Source organism: Empidonax traillii, unplaced genomic scaffold, assembly GCF_003031625.1.
Source record: "Empidonax traillii isolate 1590-97213 ecotype Southwest subspecies unplaced genomic scaffold, ASM303162v1 scaffold1020:size208104, whole genome shotgun sequence".
In the NCBI taxonomy this organism is placed as follows: Eukaryota; Metazoa; Chordata; class Aves; order Passeriformes; family Tyrannidae; genus Empidonax; species Empidonax traillii.
The window spans coordinates 154,608-178,512 of record NW_020956213.1 but is presented as its reverse complement, the minus strand read 5'-3'; the positions used below and the strand labels follow the sequence as shown (position 1 = coordinate 178,512).

The following is a 23,905-nucleotide window of genomic DNA, read 5'->3' as shown; positions in this document are numbered from 1 at the left end:
TCAGAGTTTTTCAGAGGTTACCATGACAAACATCTGGTAATTGCATGGGACAGCAAACAGCCAAGTTTTCCCTATGTTCTCCATTGTACATCTTTTAGTCTACATTCCAAAATATGTATCTTTTTATGTTGCAAAAAAACTTGGAGAATATTAGAAAAAAATGAAATATTTTTTGTGTCTTTATAAGAGAAAGATGCTAGAATGGTGTGTGTCTTTATGAATAAGGGGATACTTTCACAAATAAGTCAATTTAATTCTATGAGATGTGTTTAAAAAAAAAAAAAAACTGCAAACCAACACTGCCTTTTTATTTTTTTTTAACCCCTTCTCTTTGTATTTGGTTACTTTTCCCAAGTGCTCTTGTATTTGTTTAGAAACCAATCAGTACCAACAGATCCACTGAGGTTCTGCTGAATCCAAGTATAACTTGACAGTAGTAGTAGCTACCTTAGATGTACTGTACACATGGATTTCATTTTAAACACAAACCAAATCCTTCAAGTGGGAGCTCAGCATGTTTTCACCCTAGCCTCCAGCAGGGACCACATGCTACCCATCCTCTATACTTTCATGCATCTCCAGTCTCAAACTTGGAGGAACTCCACTCACTGCTTTATCCCTCTGAATCCACATAACTAGACTCCAAAGCTCCAAGGGAAAAAAAAATTATGACAAATCATGGGATCCTCACATTCAGAAGAAACCAAGTAATCAAATTCTGAGTATATATATATGTGTATCTTGTTTAGGATGATGTCAAGCAATTAGTTCACAGTGGAGATGCAAACTAAAAAATATCTCAAAATTGAAGTATCTCATTCAAACTGTGTGTCTGACCCTAAGGCTCTCAAAGTGTAATTGTGAGAAAATGTATGACTTCCAAGTGGCTGTGGGAATTCTTCTAAAATATGTTGCCAGGGGAACTTATAATCTAGTTGCACAGGATCATAATACTAGTTGGAGATTTTACCTTAATGTCTAAAACCTTCTTGATACAATTGGCTAATCCTTTCAGAGGCTGAAAGAAGATGAAACTGATTTTCCCTGGGATCATACGTCAAAGCATTATCAAGAGCTGAGTATTCTGCAGAAGCAATTCAGTATGTGCAAGTAGACCAATACTCCTCACATTTTCACTGTGGTCCAATAAACACCCAATGCCTTTTTTTTTTTTTTTGGTTTTTTTTTTTTTCAGAAAGAGATGAGAAATGGCTACTTCAGCAAACAGCATTAGAGCAGATTAACTTCTGTTTCTCAGCTGATCAGAGTGTGAGTCAGAGCAGGCTGTTCCTGCCACTTAAGGTGTTAGTGTGGCAGGAGCTGGGAGTTACTCCTAACACCTTGTCCCTGTTATTCTCATTACCTTCAGTATTCTACAGTAATCAACAGTTATATAGCAGCTACCCCATCTACCTCCTCACACCCACAATAGCAGCATCCTAGACCTCTAAAATGGGCTGTTCCAACTTTTCCCTGCTTTCCCCATCTCTGGGTAGATAACAAGCACATCGGATAGCATAGTGCAACTGTCCCACTCCTGTCTTCTAAATTAATTTTTAATTTCATCTGTTACTGTCCATCTTGCTCTTTTATTCAATACTACATCAGTTCCCCCAGCAAGTTTTCCATACTATATTTCTATGGTAAGTAAATAACAAATGATAAGTTCATAGAATCACAAACTGACAGCATGGTTGAGGTTGGCAGGCAGCTCTGGAGGTCATCTTATGCAACCTCACTGCCCATGCAGAGCTGCTGTGGCTTCACCAATGCTGAACAGAGGGGAGGCATCACCTCCTACAACCTACTGGCAACACTGTTCCTAATACAAGCCAAGACATTATAAGCCTTCACGAGGAAGTTGTAGACTGCAATGAGGTCTCTCCTCAGTCTCCTCCAGGATGAACAGAATAAATTACCTCAGCCACTCCTCACACGGCTTCCCCTCCAGGCCCTTCAGGATCTTCTTTGCCCTCCTTTGGACACTCTCAAAGAGCTTTATATCTTTCTTACGTTGTGGTGCCCAAAACTGCACGCAATCTTCAAGGTGAGGCCGCCTAGTGCAAAGCAGAGCGGGACAATCCCCTCCCTCAACTGGCGGATGATGCTTTGCCTGACACAGTTGGCCCTCCTGGCTGCCAGGGCACTGCTGACTCTTGTTCAACTTGCTGTTGCCCATGACCCCCAGGTCCCTTTCCATGGTGTTGCTCTCCAATTACTGGCACAAGGAAAGATGAAGTTTTACTGTATTATGGCTTTAGTCATAATTTACTGATGAGCAAGCAAGAGCCATATCAGTGCCTAAAAGCTTACAGAAGATCTGAAATCCACCTTGGGGAAGAAAACTTTACACTACTACACATTCTGGAACCTCTCTTTAGAAAAGCAGCTCTTTGGAATGAATCATGCAAGGGAAGCTGCAGAAATATGGACACACGGTTATTCTCAATATCAGCCATTCATGAAGATATGGGTATTTATGAAACTTTGCTAGTGAAGGTAAGCTGGTGCTACTAAGTGTTTAGGCAATACTCTAAATGCATTTAACAAAGTGAAAAGGGCAACATTTTGAATTTATAGTTTCTTCCTAACATCATAAATGAAAGAAATTACCTTTCTTCTGGACATTTAATGCACAGAATTATCTAATCTACAAGTGGGAGGAAGTGAGAAACTGAAAGGATACAGATTGGTAAAGCAGAATTAAAAACTGTCATATGAAATAAGAGTCTACAATATTTCATCACAAAGAACACTTCAACTCCTTCAAAAAATGTAAGAATGAATTAACCTTTTGTACCTTCTAAACCTTAAATGTTTGCCTGAGTCTTTCTTGGGAATCCTGAAGCTGGTAATCATATTTCACAAGAGAAAGCAATTTTATTTGTTCTGCAAGCAGCTATTTCTTTAGAAAGATAGACTAAAGTTGCTCTTCAATTTGTCTTGGAAGTTGGTCAAAGGTCATTATCTTACCCTAAAGCATGTATTCATAAGGCCTCATAGTTCATTATCCTAACCTGGAAGAAGAGTAGCCATAGTTGGTTCTACTTCCAAAAAAAAAAAAAAAAAAATATTCTCATTGCTTCTTTATTTCTAAATCTGCTTTGTAGATTGTCTGGAGCTTTTCTTCTCTTAGCTGTAGTTATAAACAAGGAGCATGCAGGAGAAGTATAAAAATATTCAAAAGCTTCAGATGAAACTTTACAAATCCGTGCATTTCAAATCAAATGAAGCAGGAGTCTGAGTAAATCCAAAAGCCACTAGCAGTGTCCAAGATTCCCTCATTTATTGGCAAGATGACCTGGCTGTGTGAGGTTGGCTGGCAACATCAGAAAGTTAAAATGCCTTTTCTTGTACCACCTTCAGAGGAACCCATAAGACTTTCTGGCACTCTCTGAAGCAATTTTGGAATGCTTCCAGATCATCAATAGTGAAAGAGACAGATTCACAGCTTTATCCAGAAAAGATGATGAAAAGTGAAGTTGCAAAATACTCTCACCAACTTTAAGAACAAAAGGAAAGTTAAATGAAATTTTCACTGGGAAAAAAATGTAGTTTGATAACAGAGACTGAACAGAAAACTTCTTGTGGAATTCAGACCAAAAATATCAACATATTCAAAACCTATTAAGCTGTAGGCCAGGTTAACATGTCTGAAGATTAATCTAAGCAAAGATCAAAAAAGAACCTGAGCATACTGCCACAACTCCTCAATCAATTGTAAGAAAAGTAATGCATGTGATATGAATAGAAAAGGAACAATCCTCAAAGAAACTGAATAAAAAAAACCCTAAGAGTCTCCTAAGAGTCCTAGGGAAACTGTGCAGAGTTAATCTGCAAATTTTTTCCCATGCTTTCAACAGCAGTTTGAAAAGCACTGTATTGGAGGGTTTTTCTTCCACCTATTTAATCAGAAATTGGTATTTTACATATTTTACAGTATTATTACATAAAATAACAATGGATAGACTTCTTAAGGGGAAGAAGCAGATTAAATAAAAGCAAAATTTTCACGATGGATGTCTAGGGCAGATATGTAGAGCAAAATAAACAAACAATAAAGTTGAGATCTTGCAGTTACTGTTACTATCCACAAGACTGCAAACAATATAAATGAGAAGGTGGACTTACCTTTGCTATATTTCAAGAACACTGGACAAAGATTTCAGTAAAGAAACCCTATTCTGGCAAACTCAAAGCAGAAACAGAGAGGTCATTGCAGAGGGACCATTTAAAACATAGTTGCTGATGCACCAACTTTACAAGTCAACAACTTTAAGAGATTAAAGATGCTGGCCCACCATAAGATTGTTTAGGAACTAATCTCTCCTGCAAGTACTCAACAGTGCAAGGCATGGACTGGATTTGATTGGACAAGACCTATGAACCAAAAAAATACTCAAAAGTGTTCAGTCTGAGTAACTATAGTAGACCTGACACTTCAGCAGAGATTTGTTCCAAGTTAAAATAGAGCTTTCCAAACTCAGACATTTTAAATTTATTTATGTGAAAAACACCTGGTGAACACATAGGAAAAACTGAAGAGTTTCCCTCCTTATGAGAACTCAAGAACAGATTTCAAAATACAGAAGACTCAGTCTCTTGTCTGAGCAATGACAGAAAAATTAATTTAAAAAAATTATTTGAGTTTTTTTCCTTGAAAGTTGCTAGTAACGATTCATTTTCTGTATTTCTTCTCCACAACAGTTAATACCATTGACCACTGTTAAAGTGTAACAAATATATGCATATACATAATGCCTAATAAGCACCTTAAAATATCTGTCATTAAGGACTTGAATTACTTTTTTGAAGTTTGGCTAATAGAACACAGCGGACACTAGAATACATTGGTTTAGCCAAATTAAACACAGAGCAAGAACATACATAAATTAGTCCCTTCTTCCCTAGACGTAGTCATTTAATTGGTTGTCCAGATTTTACACTTTAACTATTTTACCATTCAACCACCTTACTAATATTAGTAGTTAGAAACAAAGAGACAGATAAGTGATCTGTGAAAAGCTTGCTACTCTTTCATTACTCTTCAGCAACACAGTTTGAGCAGCTTATTAGAAAAACACAAGAAGGTAACAGATTCCAATCCCCAGCAGTCTCTAGTTTCATTACTTTCTGGCATTCAGTGCAAGTAATACAGAAATGTTCTTGGAAAGAACATACATGCCCCCTATAGATTTAACATATCCTTACCATAGAAAGAAATAAATAAAAGGCTCATTCAGCATTGCCCAGACAGAAAATTCAGTACCAGAAAAATTATATTACATCTTTCAATAAATATACGTTTAAATACACAGAAAACAAACATGAAATTAGTCTTTAGAGCTTTAACATCCTCCTTTTCAAACCCCTCTTGTTTTACACATAATTATTTTAGCCTGCACAAGAGATAGCCCCAAGTATTTATTTTCATGAGCAATGTTTCCTCTCTGACGCGCTATTCCTTTGTCCCACGGCTTTCCCCAGTACAACACTGCCAAGTGTTTAGAAATCCTGAGCTTATGATAATGTATTATGCAAATTTATAGCACTACATACATGATTTGTAGTAATGTTGTTACAATTGCTTTTGTATTTTAAAAGATAGATCATAAATTCTACCTCTTTTAGCGGTAATGACATGCTGCTTTGGAAATACCACTAGCATAAATCTGAAATATTTAATGGCTTCCACATATTATAACTATAATTGAGGAATGAGCATTTTGTTTGGTCTCTCAAAATTAGTAAATTTCAATCAGTCTTCCATTATCTTCTCCTAATGGCCTGACTATAGATCTTTTTCCACATCCAGATTTTTACTGGTATATCACAGCAAGTATGACAAGATAAAGCATGGCTTTTTATTCCAAGGTACCTAATTCATTCTTACCTCAGTGTTCTTATATCCCACAGTTTGATGCCATCACCTGCAGCTGTAGTGATGAAAAGGTTGTAAGCTTCAGGTTGTTGAGTGCTGAAGGATGATCCCTGTGAAATAGTAAATCAGTTTCAGGTAAGTATTCTCATGGTGTTTTATAGATAGTTTTATGATTTATAGAATCATAGAAGATCTTGAGTTGGAATAGATCTATAGTGATCATGGAATCCAACTCCCTGCTCCCTGCAGAACCACACCATATGACTAAGAGCATCGTCCAGGTGCTCCTTGAACTCTTACGGGCTTCGTGTCAGGACCACTTCCCTGGGGAGTCTAGTTCAGTGACCAACCACGCTCTTGGTGAAGAATTCAGTCCACTTAAGAAGTAAACACTAAATGTTTGTTAGGTTATGTGAAAATAGCTTGTTTGCACAAACACAAAGGAGTGAAGGGGAAAGTCGGCATGTGGAGGAAGTCCCATAATCCAGTCAGAGAAATGGAGCACTGCCTCAACTCCCAGCACTGTCACAGCACTGAGCCCTTTGGTCCAGGGGAGACAACCACCATGATGAGATGAAGGGAGAGGCCCTCTGGGTCATCTGGGGATTACTAAACATCACGGTATGGGATCCATAGTGTGACATAGGGGAAGATCTTTTTGTGATTGCACAAGACATTGTGGGAAAGAGGAGGGATCAAAGAGTAGTTCAACAATGAACTATAAGACATGTTTAGCCCTGGGCTAAGTGGGTACACTTTCCATTGACTTCAGTATCAATTGCATTCATTCATAACAGGACTAATTTTGGCTTTGTACTTTTAAAATAAATCCAGTCTAAAACCTATGATTTTTTAACATCCGCGTTGGCAAATCCCAACCATTTTGCTGGCTGCAAACATCATTCTCCAGGGAACTAAATACAAACAGTTAACACTCTTTCTTTCCTTTCCTTATCATTCACATTCTTGATTTGGCTGAATACATCACAGAAACCCCAAGATAATTTCCCAATCAGTGTCTGACTGCCAGGAATCTTCTATTTGTTATGAAAGCTAGTGTATAGCTTGCTCTAATAGATGAATTAAAATGCACTGTGCAACAGATTTCCCAACAAATTCTACATATTCTCACATTAGTTTTGTATTACTTTAAAAAAAAGAGTAATTCCTTCCCTTCCCTGACAACATTTTCTCAGCAATACACTTTACTAATATATAGCTATACTTGTATCTTCAAATTAGTACATATGCTACTGAATTATTGATCATAGAAGATAAGAAAATATATACTATTTGGGATAATATACAAGGTGAATTTTATTTATCAATTTGTGTTTTTATAGTCCCCTAATTTATGAAAATCTATTATTTATGAGAATCTGATGCCGAAAGTAGCATATTCCCACACACTCTTGAAACTATATTCTTTCATTCTGATAGACAAACCACTTGCCTCTACCCCATCATCTTCCTTATCCTCTACTGTCATCCCTTCTCAGCTTCTCTCTAGACTAACTACATGGCAACTTTCACATAAAATTTGGCCTCAAGGACATGGTTCAACAGAATCCCTACTTCTTTCACTAATTCCATATGAGCACAATTCATGTCATCCAAATAATGCTGCTGGCTCATGCTAAAGCCATTGATCAATAGATGTCTCAGAAAGCACTCCATATCTCCCAGGCAAGCACATACCTTTAGACAGCATTGTAACTATGGTTAGGAAGAAGTTAACTAACTGAAATTTCTGAGTTGTCTATTAATTTTTTCAGACTTCACATCAGGAACATTTCCTAATTAATGGACCAACGAATTCTGAAATAAAAGGGTCTGAGCAGAAAACTGAAAACTTGCTGTTTCTGTGAAAATGATTATAACTGTGCTAGTAGAGCACAATACCATCCAAACATTTGTGGTTTGCAATAACAGAGTCCTGGTTCGGAGAATATTTTTTGCAGCATTATAAATGTATTATTAACACTAAAGCTCTGAATCTTTGTGGCCTGATCTCAACTTGCCATCTATTTCTGTATCTCAGATGTTCCTAAACTCTATGACAGCAACATGATTTTGATCTTTCAATCAATTCCTTTGACCATGTCTCTTAAAAGTTAGTACGCAAAGCGATGAAATGATATCATAAGCTTAATCAAGTACACTGTAAGTTGAGATGAATTTCACACACTAACAGTTCTCACAAACAATCTAGAGAACAGATCAAAGAGACAATTTAAAATCAAAGTAATTTACATTGCAAGTTATATATACTTGTTTACAGCTGCCTCTGTCCAAACCCAAAAATAACAGAATGTCATGCTGAACACTCAGGTTTCTCGGATATCCTATGTATTTAGTAATTCGCTAATAGGTTTCTCCCACACTTAATTGGAATATACCTTCCCTAATGTTTCCCAAGATCTTCTAAATAGATTTTTATTTATTTAAAGAATAAATTTTCTGATTATGCCCATTTACTATTGTCCAGGTACTATCATAAAGCATTCTTGAAACATGAGAACTGATTTGCATGAATCTAAACTAGAAAATGCAAGAAAAAAAAAAAAAATATATATATATATATATACTGCAATCAGTAATGAGTATTTACTCCACAGGAAGAAATTAGGAATAGTCCAAAGGAAAGCCTTCATAAATTTTGGGGTATAGGCACTAGATCTTTAGCATCAACTGTTTCACTCCGCAGATTTGCTTCTATTGCATCCTCATCATTAGCTAACCAGATTCCAACGTGTTTCAGACTTTAAACAGGATGTAGTTTGCACATACCATTCTGCATGCTTTTATAAGTTTATAATATATTTTAGCATATCATCTTAATGAAAATGCAGAGTTATAGTCACTCTCATAGCTTTAAACTATCAAATGTAATAAAATAATGGTGTGTAATTTTCCTTTTGACTTACCTAAAGTATTAATTTTATATAATTTAAAAAAATAGACAACCTTGATGTATAATTTTCCCCCAAAATGGTCAATTTTCTTTGCTATACCACATATCTCTTGGTTTTTTTCCCAAGTGAATACTTGCCCGCAGCTTTAAAGTTTTTCTTGATTAAATAACCTGAAAGCACTAAGCTGACCAAGCAAAAAGAAAAGCCAGAACTTAAGGCCTATATGTGTTACAAACAGTACTGAAATAGTTAGCACAATTTTAACTGTTTTTCCAGATCACATCTATAAGGAAAACCCACAAAGAGTTCTACAGCAGTAATAATAAGGAACTGTTTAAAATCCACAGAAGCAAGGACTTTCCAACTGGGAGAAGAACCACATTCAACCAGACCTGAAACAGTAGGCATTCCAGAATGTATGGTACCATAAAAACTCAAATCAATCTTCAAGGGAAAAAAGAAGAGCAAGGATGAGAGGGTTTTAGTCATCTATTCTGTTGCAGTACTTAGAATTTTTTTTTGGTTGCTGTTTCTGAAGTTTCAGAATAAATCAGACAATGTCAGATTGAACTTTAGAGGAGAACAGTTACATAAGGAAAAGTTCCTGCTGAATTACAATATTACAGTCTAGCACAAGTAAGGCAAAGGGTAATAAACACTTCTCTAATAGCAAGCTTGTTCAGTCATTCTCACTGCTCTCTCCTTTACACTAGAGAGCAAATGAAATCTGTATGCCTTTATCACGTAGACTCATGTCCTTGCCCACTCTCCCCAACATATAAAAAACTATTATTACCAGTTATATTTTTACCCTCTATTTTTTTTCTGGATGGTGTTGTAGTGATACTACAAATAAAATACAATAAAGTATATACCTTATTTTGGTAAATCTGATGGACTGATCTAGTATGAACTTCTGGTATCACTGCTGTACTGCAGCCTGCATTGAGGTCAAAAACTTCCAATGCTCGGTTACTGCCAGCTGTAAGTATGATATCTGTTCAGTTCTCTGTGTTAAAGTTAAACTGATCTAAAGGAACAAAAGCATACAGATGGACAAAAATAAAGATAAATAATATCAAAACTCTGTTGTATTTATTGCCCTATGAGCAGCACCAAAAATCTTACAGCTCTAAAAATTTATGTCCAAGGAGGAAGTTCAATATTACAAAAAATTACAGCTTTTTTACTCTAATGGAAAAGGAGTAGTAAATAATCAGATGCTACTTACTTTAACTGATGTCCATGTCATTAAGTATAAAGAACTACAAAGAAAATACAACATACAAAGGATACAAGAGTAAAAATCATTTACTGCTGAAAGGCTGGTAATCTCCATTGTTGAAGCCATGGGAAATTTCTGTACCAATTTGCAAACACTTCTCTGTTTGTATCTGCAAAGAATATCAAATGAATGCTAGTGCTAATGAAATAAGTTAGGATTTGTGGTCACCAGTAAACTCCCATTGGAATCACAAAGCAAATCAAAGTGCTTTCTTTCATTATTAAAAACTAAAGCCACAGAACTTTTGACTTATTGCTGAACTCTATTAAAAAACTTGGTAACCAAAAATTATTTGGATGAAAAGAAACGTAATATTCATATACATAAGACTGATCTTCCATCAACATGAAACACTAAAATAATCCCATATCCATACTGAAAATGTTGACAAGAATAAAAGAAACTGTGAAGTACCTATGTTCAAAAAGCAATCCACTAGCTTCGGTATAGCATTTAATGTGCTAATCATAGGGCAATCAGAAAGAAAACGAGGAGTAAACAGTGAGGAAACAATAATTTCCTCTTAGACAGGAGTAGAACCAGGGGCTGATCAATGAAATTTTGTTTCCCAAAATTCTTTAAGAATTCTTAAAAATTCTTTAAGAATTCTTAAAAATTCTTTAAGAATTTCCCAAAATTCTTTAAGAATTCCCAGAACTCTTTAGGGTCCTGTGGGTTATCTGCCAGCTCAATGCAAATGTTGCAAACATGCCAAGACCTCTAAAATGGCTTTGGACTTATTTATATTACACAACACAAAACTGTGTTGCTATTCAATCTAATCAGATCTTTCTGTTTGATGAAATACATCAGTACAGGCATTTTGGATCTGTTCTTAAAGTAAACAGAAAAAATTACTCCATAGATATAGATATGGATATGGATATGGATATGCATATGCATATAGATATGTGGGGCAAGTGAGATTTTCATACAAGGCACCTATGGAATATAAAGAAAGTTAATAAGAACTGTTATGGGTCTGGTTGGGGTGGACTTAATTTTCTTCACAGTAGATTGTACTGTGCTGTGTTTAACACTTTTGACCAAAATAGCATTGCCAACACACCATGGTTTTATCTACTGTTGGATAGTGCCTGCACAACGTTAAAATAATTCTGATGTAACAGTTAATATTATACTTGCATTTTAGCACGTGTGTCTAATGACAGTACAAAAATCCATGCATGACATGCTTGTAGGAATCATTACTGTTTCTTTCCAACAATGCTAAAAAGTTTGCAAAACTGAGATCATTTGACAAAAGCAGTATGTTTAACAGCCAGATCTGTTCAAAAGAAAAACTTTTAGTGACTTTTTTTGCTTCCTCTGGTCTAATTTATCCTGCTGAAAGAGGCTTAGTAGAACAGTTAGATTGCTCTCAAATGCAAGAAGAATTGTTTGAGTTAGTTGAAGTATCTTCCCTCTACACTGTAGACTGCCACACAGAAAAACACCTGAAAGGGAGCTGCCTAGGTAGAATTTCACATAGAAAAAAATCCAACAGTAAACTGAGATTCATAATGCATTTTCTATGTATCCCATACATGTTCAATTTAAAATGCAAGTCAATTAAAATTAAGCCAGGCATTGTGGACACACTGAACTGGGCACTACATAAGTTCTTGTCTCTTAGAGATTACAGTTTATACAGCAATTTGGGTTACCTTTTAATTGCTTTAGTAATATCTCCATAAACTAAGAATTAACAGGCAACACAGAAAATAGGTAATCAGTTTATGGAAGAAAGGTATTACTTGTTTCTGTCTGACCATTTAACACTTCAGTGAAGTTTCACCTACCAGGTTCATGCCCAAATCCAGGGAAGCACTGCTATTCAAAAACATATTTAAGTTTGCGCTTAGTATGCTTTTCTGTGCAGCAGCAAAACTACCAAGGAAATAGACTGGTTTTTCCCATCTAAGGATGCAACCCAATACTGTTTACATCATGAACAGACAGGACATGCCATTCACAATATCAACTAAGCCTTCAGTGTTGTAGACCTAATTCTTTTTGTCCTTTCACTCAAAACAATTTTGCGATTAGGTTCTACAATTTGTTCAGGTTTTTTTCTTCTGTAATACTTTTGCCCCCCAGCCCACATCACCACCAACAAAATCCCAGATCAAACAGTTCAAGTGGTTTCACTTGTTTGTTAAAGAGAAATTGTACTTACCGTTTGAGGTCATCCTTGGTTGTGTCTGGATGGAAATTTAAAAGATGAAATTCAGCTCCACAACACAGTAATATAAAGGTATCCAAAAAATAAAACTGCGCAAAGCGTACAGTCTTATCGAAGTTTTCTTTACCCTGAAATGCAGAGGAATTCATTAAGAATGGATTCAAATACAACAAATATTTTTTTGTCTGAGATTCCTGGTGTTAAGGCAGAGACTCCCTGCTATCCTGATCATAGGCCAAGAGGTTAATGTACTGTGGTGATCTTTCCTATTTTTGACATCTATTAATCTAAAAATAGTTTTCATTCTGCATAAATTAGTTGGCAGGAATTTTAACAGAATCTGTAGTCAATTGAATCTAATGGAATCTAGCTTCATACTCTAAACTTCTGTTTGAATTGGGGAGTAGACAATAAAGTCAAGTAGAGCTGAGCCAATGAAAACTGAATATACAGAGCAGACAATAAAATCAAAACTTCCAGACATGCCCACTAGTTTTTTTTCTATCAAGGCTGATTTTTTCTTTTTGTAAATTATCAAGAGAAAAACCTAATTTGAAGTTAACGGAGATCACCCAGATATTAGTTGGAGTCACCACTCAGTAGCTCTAAAAATTAGCTTGTATGTTCCTTCTACAGAGCTCTTACAATGGAAGCAGATGAAAGCGCAAAACAGTGTGCTCTGTGTCCAAGCCAATGGAAGTTTCTAATTACCATAACTAAGGCAGGTTCCTTATTGCAGACTGACCAGACCCTTAAAGTTCTGTCTTCTGATGAAGAAACTAACCACTTCTTGTTATGACTCCAGCCAACAGAGTTTACTGCACCATCATGACCTAATAAAAAAAAATAATGGAAATATTACAAAACCCATTTCTTGCATTCACACATTTCTCCAGAGTTAACTGTGTTTATGCACAATATTATAATACATTTTAAGTATAGACTTCAAATGGTCAGATTAAAACTTTAACAATGAATTTTTCTTCCACCAAAAAACACAGGACAATGTCTTTCATTAATAATCAGATAATTATAATTCTGACTTTAATTTCTCAAAGTCATTGGAAGAGCATTTTCAAAAAAGATCCTTGAAATTAAATTTAAGCAAAGATACAGTATTACTCAAAAGAGAATCTGAGTATTATATTATTATAAAATTTTATACTAAACATAATCTGGAAACCCCTTAAGACCTTGCAAATAGTTGAAATTCTTTATTTTGTTCACTAGCCTTTTATTACTGAGCTAGCTATTTTTGTAAAAGACAATGAATGTGCCACTTCAACAGCTTTTGCAGGACTGTCTCATTAGATTTAAAACTGTAACTGCTTGTTTAAAAATCATAGTTTAAAGTATTATAATGTCCAGTTAATAGCTTTTCTTATTAACTTTTGCATTTTTGCATTTTGCATCTACTAGAAAGAGACTTTACGACTTTGGTGTGACACAGTTAAAAACAAGATTGTAAATTTACAAAGAAAGAACTCAAAAGCCAGAAACATCATCCAAAAGCTAAAATGATTAATTTGATCTAAAATTATATTTATGGTGATCAAAAAGGTCAAGAAAGAAAATACTTAAATCAAATTTAATACATTTTGACCCATATTATTCTAATTTGTCAGACGAAGTTTGATGAATTTCACCTAGCCTTAAAACATTCCAAGTTCTGCTGCTGCCCCCTTGTGTACATTTTCTCTTCAGTGAACTGAAGTTTTATATTAAAAAATTAAATTGCTTTAAATTGTAGGAATTGTATTCAATTTATCTCCTTTTATCTTCCATGATCCCATATGTCTAAAAAAAGGCTTATATATGAGATATTTTAATTCCCAGTTGCCAAACACCTGTAGAATTTTCACCAGAGAACTGCATAGGTAGTGCAAAAATACGTATGTAAGTACTATACTTGTTTTACTCACAAGACAAAGATTTATTTAGAGGCTTTGGTTTTCTAAAAACACCACCACAACAAAATATAGAAAACAGGTTTCCAAAGTGGCAAAGAACATGAGAAACTTTAGGAAAATCTGAGGTTTGGAAAACTGGAAGAGCCATGCAAAAGCTTTAGAATCTCTGCACTACAGATCCCCCAGTCCCAAAGCGCAGTGGAGGAGATGCCAGCTGGCTTGCAAGAGCCCCATAAGTTTCAAAAGTGGTGTTATTCAGAGTTCCCCAGTCCTGAAGCACATTGAGAACTGCAGCTGGTTTTGTAAAAAGACTTCTTCAAAAAGGCCATGCTGACTGTAACTCTTTATAGTTGGTCAATATTAACTTAACTTACAGGACACAGTCATCTGAAGAGCCACCACTGAAAAGGAATGCAAAACTACTTAAAACCGTAACTGAGCACTTCAGGGAACAAAGCTGAATAAAATAGGCTTATAGAAAAAATTCTGTTGTTATACTACTCCTGGTGCTGCATTACAAAAATACAATTTTTGATATGTAGCTATATTCAGATGCTAATCTGGCCTTGAAATTGTTTATTTTTACCAGAACTATACAGTTCTGGCACAGTTACAGAGAAAGCTGCTTCTCTACAGTTACAGATATAACTGCCATTTCTTGAAAAAATATAGTTTTACATTACCATCAATTGCAGCTCTTAATAAGAGTAATTCATCATGGGTTTTAATGAAAACACATATATTATGATACTTTTAAAAAAAGGGCACCAAAAATAAACAGGTGGTTTCATGACGATCTGAAGTGCACAGAAGTTGAATCTGAATTGCATTACATGAATGAAATGAGCAGGTAACTGATAGTTTGAGATTCCTACTCCCCTACAGTACAGCATCTGGCAGTTTCACATTTACGTTGCTTTTGAAAAGAACTAGATCCACAGGTTTAATTCTTAGGCTACCTAAAGAGTCTGAAGTAGAATGTGGTTTACTTTGCTTTTCAGACTCTGCATCATTAAAGAAAAGATATAAAGGAATAAAGGCATCAATGAAATAAATCAGACAGTAGTGCAAAACCTAAGAAAACTAAAGAACAAAGCCACAGCGAGAAGAACAATTTAGTAACACATCAAAAAAAATTTTTTTTTAAAAAGGCAAAGAACTAACTTGACACCTTAACTACTGACACTAAAAAAATATTCTCTGTAGTAGCACGAATTTGATGCAGGTTATTCTTCTCTTCTCATCACAAGTTGGCCTGAATTTGCAGAGTACTGCAGTATTTTAGGGAGTTCTGAATGTTGAAGCATCCTATAAAATCATCATATTTAATTTTATTTAACAGAAAGACAAAGACTTTTGTCAATAATGTGTCAAAACCTAATGATTGCTTTCTTCATGATTTACATGAAACTAAGAAACATGAACTAAGGTTTCTTTTCAATGTATAAACCTCTCAATTCTAATCTTCTTTTTCTGCTTTCAAATACGTCTACTCAGATTAATATTTTTTCTTATTAAAGTCTATGTTTTCTGTGATTGCCAGTATTGAATCATTCCGTAGATATTATTTATTATGTAGCAAGTATATGCGATAAAATCAATTAAATTAGTATTTTTCCCAGAGATGCAACAAAGACAAAAGCCAGCTATTACCAGTCCAAAATCAATGAAGCCTGCATAAAAACAAACTCCAGTGACAAAACTATCCAGAAGAAAGAGTATTTAACAGAAATGAAATGTTACTTTCTGCAGCACATAATCTCTATACGCATTCAAGTAAAACCAGCCCTGATAGTGTTTCACATAGAGAGAAGCTGGATCTGTGATGCCAAAGACAAACTGTGAAGAAAGCTACAGAAGACATACTGCACAAGGACAATTTAGAGCCCCATGGAATAATTTTGCTACTGTAACGGTACTGTATCATTATTTTTAAAGATGTGTGTAACAAACAAGGGAAGGAAATACAAAATTGTGATCTGTTTGGGTGATCTGTTAGCATTTTTTAGAAATCCTGATCCTCTAAAACAATGTTAAATATATTCCAGATATATGGGGGCCCTTTGGACAAAATTACTGCTTTTATTTTGTTGTTTTTATTATGTAGTACTACCTACATAACAAAACTACGTCAGTGAAACCTCCAAACACTAGTCTTGACTGAAGTTTATATAACTTGCATTATGAATTTAGCCAGTGATGCATGAAGAAAAATATTTTTCAAAGTTTATGAACTTGCTATTGTTGAAGAAAGAGACCTTTTTACTCTGCCCACAAAGCATATTATCATCAATTTCTTCACACAAGAAGAAGAATATCAGTGATATTGCCTCCTCAATGCCACAGCTTCTTTCACTAAATGCAATGAATATTACTCAAAAAGAAAACTAGTTGTCAAAAATCAGTTGTCAGAGTTATTTATTAGAAATAATTTTCTAAAATAACTTAAAATACTCTATTTTTAATACTTGTTAGGGTCTGCTAGTAAAAAACAGTCATCTTCCATTATGAACTTTTACAGAAAATTAATTCAGCAGGACTAATTTAAAGTCATAGCATTCAATGTTATTAAAACTTTAACAGATAGTTTCTTGTGGAAATTTAGAAAAAATTTGGGTTTTGAGAATCATCTAAAAATGAATGTGTTTGCACATGCACACACTTTTGCAGATATGGATTTCTCCATAGGAATAGTCCCTCTTTTTCAAATAATTGTCTTTTAGAAGGTTGGAGTTGCAAGCCAAACACAACTTTTGCCAAGACATCAGAGTCAACTTTTTGGCTAATAAACAATTACAATATATTACTCCAATATACACATGCATAATCATTGCAATACATTGCCTTTATTGTTTCTATTTAATTATTGTACTATTTATTCACAATGGAGATTGCAATATATTTATATCACGATAGATTATTACTTACCTCCCAAAAACCTGAGAAATAGGAAAATATGGTAGTCTATTTAATTCTAAACAAAATTAAACAATCAGGGAAATAATTGTACACCCTGAATCATCAGTACTCCCTCTCCCTTATTTTTCTCTAGGTGATGTAAGTGGAATCTTTTAATTACTATGCCATTCTAGAAGAAACTCAATTATACACTATATCTTTAATAAAATAATTTATAAATTTACCTGAGAAAACATTATATGTATCAGTGAGACTGGAATTGAATACCAGCACAGTTTTGTCAGCCAGGCCACAAGCCAGCATCTCTCCATCCCCTATAAAGAAGAGTGTCTAAGGATTTACGTTTGAAAGCAACAAGGACCTAATATGATGTTTCTTTTAATCATAAAAATCACGTATGTCACTATAACAAAACACAGACTAGATATTCATTTCATATGTTTAACACGTATTTTGTATGAACAGCACAAATTCATTTTGGAGAATTGGTTGGAATTTGTATGCAATTAATTTCTTGACATATTCTCTAAAAGGTTTTCATCAAAAGGTAGGAATTCACTTTTCACAAAAAGTATGCTACAAAATTTAAGTGCAGAAATTTTTAGCAGTCACTTAAATCTATTTTCTTTTCATATCTTCCTATTGAAGTTATATGTTTTTTAATATATTAGAACAAAAAATGCATAATAGTTATTCTGTATCATTTCTCATAGATGATGAACTTCCTCCACAAGGTAATCCTAAAAACTATTTAAGTGCAGTTAGATTGTATTGGTAATCAGCAGGGGTATACAATGAAAGGGTAGACTCCCTAAGGTCTATATTAATGGTAAAGATTTGTGAAATTTACCTGTTCACTCAAAAGCTTTCATAGAAAAAAATTAAAGACCAAATAAATGAACCAGTGGGATAAAACAAGGGAAGGAGAAGCAAGAGAAGATAGCAATGAGAGTAAGAAAATGAAGAATTCAAATTAATGTTACTAGGTTCACTGTGAGCAGTGTTTTTAAAGAGGTGTCACCTGAGTACCCTGTTCTTAAATCCACATAGTAGGTTCGGAATACTATGTTCCACAACACATTTTTTTCCCCACATTATGGCAATACAAACAGGTAAGAGATCCATATTTCTCATCTTTGAGAGTCACCTTCTTAAAGTGAATTTTAAGTGAGAAACACAATGGGTTTGAAATATTTGCTAAGATGCATATCAGAATTCTTTTTTCTGTTACCAATGAGTAAATGCACCATTAAACTCAACTGGTAAAAAATTAATCTTCAGGAAACACTTCACAAACACATTACTCTTCACAAACTCAAAGGTATGAAGTCTTTGATGTAAAAGGTGGTGCTCTTCTGCAGATTTCTCCCACTTTTCTTAAAGTTTTGACAGTATGGATTTTCAGCATAAGGGTTGATTGGTAAGTGTATCAGGTATGCATATAAGGTAAGTCATAGACACACAGAGAATTAACAATATATAAACATTATTGTGCATAAATAATGAGAGACATTTTTGCATAGAATTTTGCATAGAATCTTGGAGGCTTGTTTATTGGAATATCATCTGAAGTCCTGAATAAAACTTATAATTAAGAGAGCAACAGGTCATAGCTTATAACACCTCCAATACTACAAAATGATGTTTAATAACTGAGGTTTGCATTAACTCATTAATGCAAATTTACAACCTCTCAAGTTTTATTTAAGTTTTCCATTTAATTTCCTTTCTACTACGTTTGGAGACGCTAATCAATATTAATTATTGTGACTCATAGTTTACAAAGACTACTTTAAGGATTGTTCCAAGGTGGAACTCCAAGTAGCAAATCTGCTGCTCGAAATATATTATAAAACTAGGAACCATCTGATCACTACAGACTACAACGATCACTACAGACTACAACTTATAAGCTTACAATAATGTATTTTTTTTACTGCAAGAAAAAAAAAACTTTAAAATTTTTGCTAAACTGTGGTTGTTTAAGCCTGTGTGTGCATGCATGTCTGGGCGAGAGACAAGAGACAAAGACAAAACTAGAGAAAGATGTTTCCTCCTCACAGTCAAAGAGGATTTAGACATAAAATGTACTATCAAAACTGTAGCAATGCTATTCTTTGCTAAAAAATAACTTTTTTGTTTTAAGTGCACATAACTCTCCTAGAAATAAGCTCTCTGCAACCAAATTCCTTAAGGAGCCCTAAATAACAACTTCTTCCCATTCTCTAAGAAGCAGAGAGATGGCTGGAATATATTTTAGAAAAGTTACTGATTGCATCTAATTGTTTGTCCTTGGGGATGAAAGTTGTTCTTATTCTCAAAATACTTATATAAAGATATAAATAATACTTATGTAAAGACATAAATTTTTAAATACTTTGAAAATATTGTGGCTTGCATGGTGTACACTGGCATAATTATATACTTGGTAAAATGCTTGAATGCTAATATAGGTGGTTTCTGCTTAGTCATATTTACATTGGCACTGACTTAACCCTATTGCAAAAGTCATTTATCCAAAGCAGTTAAGAAAAATGCTCTTCTTTGGATTACCCAGAAGAATTCCTTTTTCATATTTCAACACAGAAAAATTGAATAATATTTATATAAGAAATACTAGTATTCTGAGTCTTTTGAAACTCGATTTACAATATACCCTAATGACAGTAAATGTCTCAGAAAATAAATTCTTTAGTGAAAGAACTACTAATTTTCAAGTTGTAGTGGGAAAGTCATAGAATAAATTCAAAAGGAAAAGACATAAAATCAGAAATATAATCCTTTTGCATACATGTTAACAGCTTGAATGGTTTTTCAAGAAAAAAATTATGATCAAACAGTATGTGGTACTGCCAGTAAGTTTTCTGGGAATTTATCTACTGAATCCACAGTCTTTATAAACTATGCCACACAAATTTTGGTTTTCTTTCTGCACACTGACAGAATGGCACATTTTATAAAGCCTGTACTTACCAGAATACTGAACACAAAAAATTGGGGTTGGCTTACAAGTAACAGATATCTCTTTCTCATATTTGATCGGAGGATCCCTGTCCAATGGATATTCTTTAATTTTACTTCAAAGGAGGAAAAAGAGAAAGAAAGCAGTACATTGTCATTTCAATTATGAAATAAATGTTCTTTGGGAACTATTCTAAACATCATTACATAAACATTTCCCAGAAAACTTATGCTAAATTCAAGGTAAAAGCCAAATGAATTTTATATTGACATACTTAAATTACTCCTATCATCATTATGAATTCATGAGATCAAGAATTAACATAGACTTGTAAAAAAATCAAGTTTCTTGAGTTGCATAGCTAGCTAACAAAAATATTTAAAGAATGCAAACTCTACCTTCTTGTGACAAAAAGCAGTACTAACTAAAAAAAAAACAAAAAGAAAAACCACACATACAAAACTTACAATACTAAGTAGCTTAACCTATCATAAAACATTGTAAACCAAAGATGAAATTATCTGAAGTGCTCATGTAAAAGCTTACCTATGTGTGCAAGGCTTAAAAAAACTTAGTCTTGAGCTATTACGTAGTTTTTCTTAATGCTCTAACAGCTCTTTTTAAATGAGAAAAACAATGGCATTAATCATTCTTTACTTTTATGTTTGTACTACATAGAAAAAAAATATTAATAGTACAGAGAAAAAATGGGTGCAATATTCTCATTTCACATTCCACACAAATTAACATGAAAGTGTCAGCTCTGAAAAAACATCTGCTGAGTCCACAGTGATGAAGATTCTACTGGTCAATTTGCACCATTGTGTGTATTCTGTTTAAATCCATTAAATCCTTGTATTAGCTTAAGATAACAGGATTTTAGGGGTGAATGAGACACATTATCTGAAATCACTATGTCTCTTTGTGCCACATTCAGTTATTTTTCTGACTGGAACTGCAGCTTAAGAACATTCTGGGACTTTGCTTCCAACCATATTTAGCACCTGCTCCTCTTCTATCAACATAAATCTAAGAAAACAGATATGTATATTTTCTTTTATCTGAAACAAATTTTATTGATAGTCTAATAATCCCAATCACTTGCTGCAATAGTTTTATATCAAATTTACAAAGCCTTTTACTTCCAGAGACACCCATAACTAAAAAGTTCAAATGAAAGCAACAGAGACAAATTGTATTTTCAATAGAACTCTAATTATCCTCATTTTAATTTGTTCCTCCTCTAAGTGAGTTTGATTACTTACCATTTACAACTGGTCTTCCACTTTGATACCTCCTTTTTTTTCAGGTTAGTATTTGGAGAAAACATGGTCATTCTATGAGAAAGAAAACAGACTCTCCTAGATGAAACATTAAAATTGCATGAGAGAAATAGCTTATTTCAAAGAAAAGCAATCCTACTTCCTTCTTACTATTTATATCTACTGGTAATGTCAGAAGGTAAGAGAATGTACTCTTTGATGACAATATAGACTTCTAATGATCTAATGCCTGAGTTTGCACTTTCGTTTCTGTGAGTTATTTGTTGAATAATGTGTTCCGAAGGACAAAATCCACTCAAATAAAGTTCTCAGACAATTCTTCCTGCAAGCTGAAGAAACAAGAGTCTAATCAGATGAAAGAGTCAGGATGCCTAATATGGATTTCAAAAAGAAGTTGAACAATGACCAGAAGCTGTGAACATTCTGTTTTGCCATATATTTTTTAATTCTTTTCTTTGATAACATCATAACTGTTTTTCACATGTGATTAATTTCACAGTCTTGAGACTACATGGCTCTACTATGTGAAAAAATATCACATAACAATAAAACAGGCAAAATAGTAATATATCTACTCACCGTGGTGCTGCTGTATATCCTGATGACTTAATTTTATTATGGAAAACCAGTGGCTTATCTTTCACTGTGCTTTTCAGTCCTATAACAATTTAATTTACATTAAAATGGGGTTTCAACATTAAATTTTTAAAGTTAAGGCAGACAGGCTAGCCCAATATAAATATTGGACGTCTCCTTACATTACAAAACACATTTCTGACCAACCACTCTAGAATAATGACTACTGAGAAAGGAAAGAAGTACGAACTGTTGCATTGTAGAGCATCCCTTCTCAAACAATATGAATGACTAAGAACTTCTTTAAACTTTGAAGTAGCAAGAATATTGTTCTGAATCACTTTTTTCATCATTTATTCACAAATGTGTTTTCTGGCTGCCTATTTTGTGCTTAGGCTTTCTATGCACTATCTATAATGTACTCATATTTGGAATATGGAAATCATCTAAAGATCATTGACAAACTGACTGATGGGTACAAAGCATTTGTGTTTCTACATGTCTTAGGTCATTAGTACTGTCTGTATTCACAGTGCCATACTAAGAAGCCTGAAGGGCAGCCTCCAGTCCCAAACTGAATATGAGTATTTCATATCAGCAGAAACAAACAAAACAAATAAATGTTGTACAGAGGGAAATCTTGTTGATATTCCTAGGGAAAAACTTCAGATGCATTGGGAATGATCTCATGGATACATTTAGCTATGCTGAGGATAGAATTCCCTTCAACTCCCACTGCCCTTTCTCTTTATGTAGCAATGAGGCAGAAAAAGGTCCTTCCTGAGAAGCTCCCAATGCCACTTGCCTGAAGCAACCAAAGGATTTCCTTACAGCACTTATCTATCTGATCATGACATGTCAAGAAAGGTAGCTGAGTGTCCAAAGCAGCCTGGAATTCTAGCTAAACTACTGTAGATGCATTCTCAGAATATCATAAACCACTTAAGATATAACCTTTGACATTCTAACAGGTCCAACTAGTGCAGTCAATACTGTAAAAATAGATTATTTCTACATGACTACAGCTACCAGCATTTTTACATCCTTCCTAAGTAAAAGAGGATGACAAAAAAATTTTTTTTTTTGTACTTTGCTTTATTGTTGCTAACAAAAGAAAAGCTACCAGTGCTTCTACAGCAATAGGAAGCCAGATCTCCTTTTTAAACAGTAGGACATTGAGACAAAAATTAATTGCCGAAACTTGCAGATATTGACAAAACACTATACAGGACAATAAAATTTACCAAAACAGGTAACCAAAGTTAAGAAAGAACAGACAAATTACATAGAAAGATACACTGCATACTATTGAAAAAGAATGACTTATGAAAATATAAACATTCTACCCTCTAACACTTAAAATCCACAGCAAATTCTTAGAGAATTGTTTTTGAAAGAAGAAAAATACTTATTAACATTATTTTCAACTGAAATACATATGTAGGAAATGACATATTACTAGAAGAATAAAATTCTTCCTACTAAAGTAAAAACATAATGTAACATATATTTAAAACAGAAATAAATATATTGATTGTATTAGTCACATTAGCCAGTTGGAAGTCAGTTACTTTTATTAAAAATATAACTGTATAAATTAATTTGAAGATTGGTTTATACCTACCAAGTGCTTTACTAGAAGGTTCTTGCCTGTTTTTCTTTAAACCTTTACGCAGCGGAGAATTTGTCAATAAAGAACACCTAAGTTATAAAACCAAGCACAAAAATTGATCAGTGCAATGGACAAAAGTATCAAATTAGGAAAAGCTGTCAGAACTCCCTTTTAGCTATTTTTCTGCATGTGCGCATCTATTTGTGCAACAGCAATGACATTTTAATCAAAACAAACAGGCATAGTGGATTAGTTATTAGCTCAGATACCCAGCAGCACAGACAAGCCTTGGCCCTGGATTCACAGATGATTGCATTTCAATGTTAGACCCCATTTCATGTTGACTCAATTTTATTATAAGCACTGAAATCAGCACT

At 34.1% G+C, this 23,905-nt stretch overlaps 1 protein-coding gene across 3 annotated transcripts in view; it reads right to left on the bottom strand.

Moving 5' to 3' along the window:
- Window positions 1-23,905, bottom strand: part of WDR27 (WD repeat domain 27) — a 54,351-nt gene that overhangs the window by 17,698 nt on the left and 12,748 nt on the right. For 2 of the 3 annotated variants that reach the window (XM_027904200.1, XM_027904199.1), the window contains exons 12-21: window positions 23,541-23,617; window positions 21,920-21,998; window positions 21,323-21,394; window positions 20,069-20,172; window positions 17,320-17,409; window positions 12,978-13,099; window positions 12,261-12,394; window positions 10,093-10,190; window positions 9,672-9,793; window positions 5,894-5,991 (exon numbers count right to left, since the gene is read on the bottom strand). In XM_027904200.1, coding sequence (XP_027760001.1) covers window positions 5,894-5,991; window positions 9,672-9,793; window positions 10,093-10,190; window positions 12,261-12,394; window positions 12,978-13,099; window positions 17,320-17,409; window positions 20,069-20,172; window positions 21,323-21,394; window positions 21,920-21,998; window positions 23,541-23,617 — 996 coding nt within the window. The remainder of the gene's footprint in view (window positions 1-5,893; window positions 5,992-9,671; window positions 9,794-10,092; window positions 10,191-12,260; window positions 12,395-12,977; window positions 13,100-17,319; window positions 17,410-20,068; window positions 20,173-21,322; window positions 21,395-21,919; window positions 21,999-23,540; window positions 23,618-23,905) is intronic. The other variant, XM_027904201.1, reaches the window with a different exon arrangement.